At 45.6% G+C, this 8,117-nt stretch overlaps 1 protein-coding gene across 3 annotated transcripts in view; it reads right to left on the reverse strand.

Moving 5' to 3' along the window:
• Positions 1-7,873, reverse strand: part of LOC142660620 (choline kinase alpha-like) — a 62,159-nt gene extending 54,286 nt beyond the window's left edge. For 2 of the 3 annotated variants that reach the window (XM_075837304.1, XM_075837301.1), the window contains exons 1-2: positions 7,589-7,684; positions 7,157-7,420 (exon numbers count right to left, since the gene is read on the reverse strand). In XM_075837304.1, coding sequence (XP_075693419.1) covers positions 7,157-7,420; positions 7,589-7,605 — 281 coding nt within the window. In that variant the 5' untranslated portion in view covers positions 7,606-7,684. Of the gene's footprint in view, positions 1-7,156; positions 7,421-7,588; positions 7,685-7,778 lie in introns of those variants that run through there. The other variant, XM_075837302.1, reaches the window with a different exon arrangement.
• Positions 7,874-8,117: the final 244 nt, after the last annotated feature.

The following is an 8,117-nucleotide window of genomic DNA, read 5'->3' on the forward strand; positions in this document are numbered from 1 at the left end:
ATTTTCGGACGTAATTCGGGGCAAAAACGCCCGAATTACGTCCGTAAATAGGCCGTGTGAACATACCCTAATGTTGCGGTACCTTGTGGGTACCAAACGACCACATTCACTTACATTACTGCGATGTACACAGCGATATTTAGACGAGCGACCTCGGCCTAACAAGCACTCTATGAAAACATAATGGCACTTCCATTACTTCTACGGAGTCCACATTACAATATTGACCATGATAACTAGGGCTGAAGACTTGGATTCTAAGGGCCTGTTCACATCAGCGTTGCTTTCCATTGAGGGGTTCCATCGGAGTTGACATGAACACGGCCTAAGTTAAACTTTGTCTACCTCTTTAACAAACCGACTAATGCCCCGAATGATACTAGTGGTCCTAGTGACTAATTAAAACTAAACCAGAATAAGAAACAAGTCACGACCAGGTGTTTGAAAAAATACAAATAATCTTTATTAAAGTCAATTAGACACATGGAGACAACATATAACACTTAGACATAATAAAATGCCATGGACCCTCGAACACAAACGGAATCCGAACGTAAAAGCAGAGTAGCCCCCCAGAAGTAAAAAAGTGACCGAGGATATACCTACATATACATTACACCTAACCACCCGATAGGAAACAGCTGTGATTTTACCGGTAAAACATCATTGAGGAAGGTATATCATGGGGTAACTGGGGCATTTGGACATCAACCCCTGACGAAGCACCAGCGAAACGCGCGTTGGGTTAAGCAGAGGTCCCCCTCCTGGTCTTGATCTCCTATTTATCCTCTTATACGCAGGTGTAGGTATACTACTTTACATGTCGTTTTTACTTAGATTGTACCTTATATATATTCTCTATACTTATTTGTGTGTTCATCTGTGCAAAGCGTACCATGCCTAGTACCTGCTTATCAATATGTACTTATGCACTTTAGCCATATATAGGTTGTGTCAGACCATTTTTACTTCTGGGGGGCTACTCTGCTTTTACGTTCGGATTCCGTTTGTGTTCGAGGGTCCATGGCATTTTATTATGTCTAAGTGTTATATGTTGTCTCCATGTGTCTAATTGACTTTAATAAAGATTATTTGTATTTTTTCAAACACCTGGTCGTGACTTGTTTCTTATTCTGGTTTTGTCTACCTCTGCCACAATAGTTTATTATTTAATCCCTGTTTAAGCAATTGTGGCACCCCCTTCCTTTCATGATCGTACAGGTCACTGCATGGGAATACTTTGGATCAACACTGAAATAGGTCTCTTGACCTTTACACAAAAAAAGTAATTGTTACAAGGTCACTGATCTTTTGCAAAGCTGACCCACTTGACATGACAGGGCTTACTTGTTCAGCAGTGGAAGGGGGTTTTACTCTGGACGACTGGGCAGACAAGCGTTCATAGAACGCTCGTTGCCGATAACTGCCCAGTGTAAACAGGGGAACAATCAGCAGATGACCGAGCAAACTGCTGGTCGTATAGTTGTGATCATATAGTATCATCTGCTGGTCGTACAGTTTTAAAAAAGTGAATTATCGTTGGCAGCATATCTCCCTGTGTAAACAGGGAGACGCGCTGCCGACATGATAATAATGTATGACGAGCGATCGGAGTAACGACCGCTCATCCCCATCCACAGCTCCGTGTGACAGGAGCCAAACGAGCACCGATCAATGTCTCGTTGATCGGTCCACGCTGCACCGGCCGCTAATCGGTCGGTGTAAAAGGGCCTTAACTAGAATCAGGCCACAAAAGAAAGTTAACATGCCATACACTGTACTTTAAATGCAATGAAACGGGAGGAGCTTCCAGTGGTCGATTAACCCTAAAAAGCCACTAGATCATGGTCTGAAAAACACAACTAAGCAAGGAAAGGCTAAGATTCAGTAATCGAGCCCTGTGCAGCCACTAAGGAACTACACACAATACTACCTTATGAGCTCTAATACTTCATAGGTCAGGTACTCCCTTAACAATGTAACAGTGTTTGCCCAAAATGTAAATTATGACCATACAGTACTGGGTCTTCAAGGTCAGAACTGCTTTTCAAAGTCCGTACACCGTTTGAATGTATCGGTGTACGGACTCTGCTGCCTGTGCGGCGCCCCCATCCTGATGCCAGAGGAGAACGCCCCCACGTGTGGTCAGGAAGGTCTCTCTGCCTCTACGTACTACACAGTTCTCTATAGAGTAGCAGAGCGCAGGGAAGAGAATGTGATGTGTTCTGCTGCTGTCCGGTCTCTAGTATGTGACCTTCAGTAGAAGGAGAAGCGCAGGTGTAGCGAGGGCACAAGGGAGCCGCCACCAGACCTGCGCATCTCCTGCTACTGAAGCACCTTTCACATACTAGAGACCAGACAGCAGCAGAGCACATCACATTCTCTTCCATGCGCTCTGCTGCTGTCTGCTACTCTACAGAGAACTTCATAGTACATAGAGGCAGAGACCTTCCTGATGTCACGATGGGGACGTGCACACCTGACGTCAGGATGGGGCCACCACCCGCCCGTACTCACAGGGAGCAGAGCTAGCAACAGGACAGATACAAGAAATAAAACGTGGTAGAAAAGGAGTGGCCAATTAAAACACAAAAAGGAGCCCAAATTCATTAAGAACGTATACTACAAAATATATTTATATTAGACATACAGCTAGAAAATAAAAAGTCGATCGAACATTTAGTTACCCTTAAGGGCTATGGAAGTTATGGAAAGTAGAGTAAAAATGTTCACCTCAGGCCCCATTCAGACAGCCATGTTTGGTCTGTGATAAACAAATAGTGTTTTTAGCCGTATTTCCCGTATCGAACACAGTTCAGGGAGACAGGCTTGTAACATCATAGTTATCTACGATGATCTCCGCAGGAATACTGTCCCATACTGTAATCAAGTTTTCAGTGTGCACAGCCTGTGATCACGGCACGGACGGCCACGGAGTGCCTTCTGCAAATCACGGACCGTGCACACTTTGATTTCAGTGAGCCCGGACCGCAGATGCGGCCCATATAATGACATGACCTATATTTCCTTGCGGTCCGGGCTCCCGGCCAATGCACAGACAGTGTAATCCACAGTCGTGTGCATAGGCCCATAGAAGTGAATGGGTCCGCAATTCATCCGCATTTTTGCGGACGCAAAAACATGTTCGTGTGCATGGGGCCTTAGAAATCAGATTGCAACGTTTGAGTACTAAAAGGCGCTTGCCATAAGAAACCTAATCTATTTAAATCTTTAACTTGCCAGATGCCTCCTACTAAAAACAAGGACTAGAAACTACTTTGACTGCATCATGTGACCAGAAGTGCCTGGTCTACCAAAAGAATCTTCATGATTGACTGATGTGAGTCACTAGAGCTGATACTTTTGTACAGTCTTCTGAATTGGGCCATTGTTTTATATAATTAACCCCTTAACGCCGAAGGACGGATATATCCGTCCTCAGCAGCTGCTAGTTCGCGCAGGAGGACGGATATATCCGTCCTGTGATGGCGCGGGTACTGAGACTGTACCCACGCGATCAGCGGCAGGAGCACGGCTGTTATACACAGCCTGGCTCCTGCTGCAACTGCCGGAATCAAAGCGCGCGCCGATTCCGGCAGTTTAACCCATTAAATGCCGCTGTCAATAGTGACAGCGGCATTTAATGTGTTTGACAGAAGGGGGAACTCCCTCTGTCTCCCGATCGGCGCCCCCGCAAACAAATCGCGGGTCGCCGTCGGGTTTCCATGACAGCCGGGGGTCTAACAAAGACCCCCAGGTCTGTCTTCAGCATCTGCCTGTTAGGCGATGCCAGAGGCATGACCTAATAGGTTGCCTGTCAGTTTTACACTGACAGGCAATAATGCTTTGGTATACGAAGTATACCAAAGCATTATATATGCGATCGGCACATCGCATAGTGAAGTCCCCTGGTGGGACTAAAAAAAAAAAATGTAAAACAGTTAAATAAAGTTTGTGAGAAAAAAAAATAAAAAATTACAGTCAAAGTCAAATAAAACTACTTTTTTGCCCCAAAAAGTGGTTTTATTTAATGAAACGGTCAAAACAAATCACACATACACATATATGGTATCCCCGCGATCGTAACAACTTGACCAATAAAATGAACACATTAATTAAACCGCCGGATGAACGGCGTCCAAAGAAAACGCAAAAAACAACGGCAAAATTCTCTTTTCTCCCATTCCCCCCATAAAAAATTAAATAAAAGTTAATCTATAAGTCCTATGTACCCCAAAATAGTACTAATGAAAACTACACATTGTCCCGCAAAAATCAAGCCCACGTACGGCCACATCGACGGAAAAATAAAAAAATGACGGCTCTTGGAATGCGGCGATGCAAAAACAAGTAATTTTTTTCTAAAAGGCTTTTTATTGTGCAAACGTAGAAAAAACATATAAAACCTTTACATATTTGGTATCCCCGTAATCGTGCCGACCCATAGAATAAAGTTAACATGTTATTTACGCTGCATAGTACACGGCGTCAATTTATAACATGAAAATCAATGCTGGAATAGCGGCTTATTTTCAATTCTCTCCTAAAATAAAGTTAATAAAAGTTAATCAATATATTGTAAGCATCTAAAAATGGTGCAATTACAAAATACAACTCGTCCCGGAAAAAACAAGCCCTTATACGGCTATGTCGACGGTATAAAAAAAGTGTTACGACTCTTGGAATGCGACCGTGAAAAAACAAGAAATAATCCTTGGTCATTAACGTGCAAAATGGCCCGGTCATTAAGGGGTTAAAGAGACTGTCACCCCATTAGAAGTGCCCTATCTCCTACATAATGTGATCGGTGCTATAATGTAGATGACAGCAGTGTTTATTTAGAAAAACAATCTATTTTTAGCACGTTAGGAGCGATTTTAGCTTTATGCTAATGAGTTTCTTAATGCCCAAGTGGGCGTGTTTTTACTTTAGACCAAGTGGGTGTTGTACAGAGGAGTGTATGACGCTGACCAATCAGTGACCAATCAGCGACATACACTTCTCTCCAGTCATTTAATCAGCACATAGTGACTCTGCGTTATTCACGATGTGCCGTCTTATACTGACATTAACGATACTGAGGTGTTTAGACAGTGAATAGACATTCCTTCCAGCCAGGATGGGAGGTCTATTCACAATCCCGGCACTTCGTTAACGTTTCTATGTCATTTACAGCGTGATCTCACGAGATTACACTTGCTCTGCTGTAAGTACCACAGAAACGTTAACGAAATGCCGGGATTGTGAATAGACATCCCGTCCTGGCTGGAAGAAATGTCTAGTCACGGTCTAAACACTTCAGTAACATTAACTGGTTCCCGACCGCTGGCTGTGTTTTTACGTCCAGCGGTCAGGGTCCTTAAAACCCGAGCCATAGACTTTTTACGGCTCGGGCTTTAACTTGCTGCCCGCGCGATCGGGCAGCTGAACGTCGGGTCTCCGGCTGTCAGTGACTGCCGGGGACCTTTCGCTGCTTCTGTCTTCTCTGATCACTAGTACACAGAGCTCAATGAACGCTGTGTATATGAATAGAGGCAGCGGCCGCGCCGCTGTCTCTATTGCTCCTGGTGTTCATGTGACTGGTCACATGATCGCCGGGTGCAGTTAGTGACAGACTGCTGCTGGGTCTTACTAGACCCAGCACAGCCCTATTAGTGACAATCCGATCAGAGTCTCTTTAAAGAACAAAAGAGAATTCCGATCAGAATATAGAGCAAGCTGTAAAAAAAAAAAACAAAAAAAAAAAAAAAAAAACACATTCATACTTACAGAGAACTTCCTGCTTCCTCCAGTCCGATCTCCCGGCCGTTGCCTTGGTGACGCGTCCCTCTCGACATCCGGCCCGACACCCCTAGATGACGTTTCAGCCCATGTGACCGCTGCAGCCAATCACATGCTGCAGCGGTCACATGGACTGCCGCGTCATCCAGGGATGTCGGGCTGGATGTCAATAGAAGGACGCGTCACCAAGACAACGGCTGGGTAAGTATGAATTTCTTTTACTTTTACCTCGGAAAGGGCTGCCCCTTCTCTCTATCCTGCACTGATAGAGAGAAGGGGCTGCCGATTAGTGCAGTGCAATTTTGCATCGAAAACTTGCCCGTAAATACGGGTGGAATACTGGTGACACCGGAACCGTATTTACAGGCACGGGTCTGTAAATACTGGTGCAAAACGGGTCGAATACGTGTGACCAAGGACCCGTATTTACGCCAGTATTTACGGGTGGGGAAAAAATACGGTCGTGTGCATGAGGCCTTATGCTTCATGCACACGACTGTGCTCGTAATTACGAGCACGGGCGGGCATGGCCGGCCGCTTTTGCGAGCTGTGCTGTCATTATAAAGTATAGCAGCACGGCCCGTAAAATAGAAAAATAGAACATGTTCTATTTTTTTAACGGCACGGGCACCTTCTCGTGAGAAAACGAGAAGGTACCCGTGGCTAACAAAAGTCTATGAGCCCGTTACTGCGGGTCGTAATTACGACCCGCAATAACGGGTGTTTTTACAGTCATGTGCATGAGGCCTTAGGCTGTGAATTTTCTGACCACCAATGACCAAACTCATCCCTGTATAAGGCCAGGATCACACACACACACACAGTTTTGATGCTGTTTTTTTGGATCAGTTTATTGAGCCAAAGCCAGAAGTAGATCCAAAAGGTATAGAGAGAAAAAACTGATGCACCACCTTTTTTGGATCTACTCCTGTGTTTGACTGGGGAAAAAAAAAAAAAAAAAAAAAAAAAAAAAAAAAAAAAAAAAAAAAGCAGCCGAAAACAGTGTGCGTTCCTGGCATAAAATAGGGGGGGGGGGGGGGGGGGGGGGTGTCAGTATTTGACCTGCTTCATATGTACAAGTGTGAATGCATAGCCGTGGCAGAGAAACCCTTTATTATGGGGACTTTCAGGGTTAGTTCTATGATGGGATTGCTTTTATAGTATCCAGATTATGGATTTATATACACAGCCCTCAATAGAAAGAGGAACGTGATCAAGGATGACAAGCCCAGTGACATCTTCTGACATCTCGCCTAGGATACAACCACTCAGACATTTCAGGAGGGCAGTTGCTCCTTTCAGGGACATCACATTGCAATGAGTAGAACATGTAAAGTAGAAATAATTCACGGGAGCCACCCGTAGCACTACTGACCGTATAACGCTCATTTGGAAGCGCTCCTCCTCCAGAAACCTCCACGCCCCAGGCAGGAACTCCTTACACCAGCGGTAAGCCTTGCGTCTGGTGCGGACATCTGGTTGGTCTTCCTTCGCCCTGCAGCTTTCCTCGTCTTTGCCACGGTTTTCCTCCACCACCGACTCCGCGACTCTCTGGCCCGTCACCACCCGTCCGGCAGAGCTGATCAATAAACCCAGAGAATTAGGGAGCTCATCCGTGCAGGCGAATTTCGTCTTCATCCTGTTAGAAAAAAACAGAAACGTCCCTAAACGAGAGTACAATAGAGACTGATGTCGTTGCAATAGACGGAGCCCAGATACGGATAGCCGCCTGTATAACGTGAGCAACCACTGCGAGCCCTCACTAGCAGCTGTCTGTGGACTTCTCCTTATTATTTAGGTTCTCTACCTTACGTCACAAAGCATCCGCACCCTGACCCTGCCAGAGCTCCTCCCCTCACCGCTGCCACATTCCGGGCCCTGGAACACTTCACTAGTTCTTGGTTGTCCTGGTGACACGTGTGGGGCCGCCGCAGGTATTACACAGTGGGTCTTTTATTTCTCTTCAGTGCTGCTGCTGCTGCAGTATCTATGCTTACCGATATACGTCTGTCAAAAAGCTGAATGTTTATGTTCCAGGCGTCGAACACTCGATGGTAAAGGAGATCATTCAGAGGTGCCATCCCATCTGGAAATGCTAGAGACAGTTATGTTAGCTATAATCATGGGGCTCTCATAGCCAGTGGCGGATCATCATATGGGTGGCCGCAAGGGGGCGCATGGCCTCCCGAACCGCACATCATTTAAAAAAAAAAATCAGTATTGCAGCGCGCTAGTGCCGCTAATAGGGAGGGAGAGCAATAGTAGGGGCAGGCAGTGAGAGCAATAGCAGGGGCGGGCTGGGAGAGAATAGGGGTGCCACTAATCTGGAGGAGGGG

Source organism: Rhinoderma darwinii, chromosome 9 (assembly GCF_050947455.1).
Source record: "Rhinoderma darwinii isolate aRhiDar2 chromosome 9, aRhiDar2.hap1, whole genome shotgun sequence".
NCBI classification, from domain to species: Eukaryota; Metazoa; Chordata; class Amphibia; order Anura; family Rhinodermatidae; genus Rhinoderma; species Rhinoderma darwinii.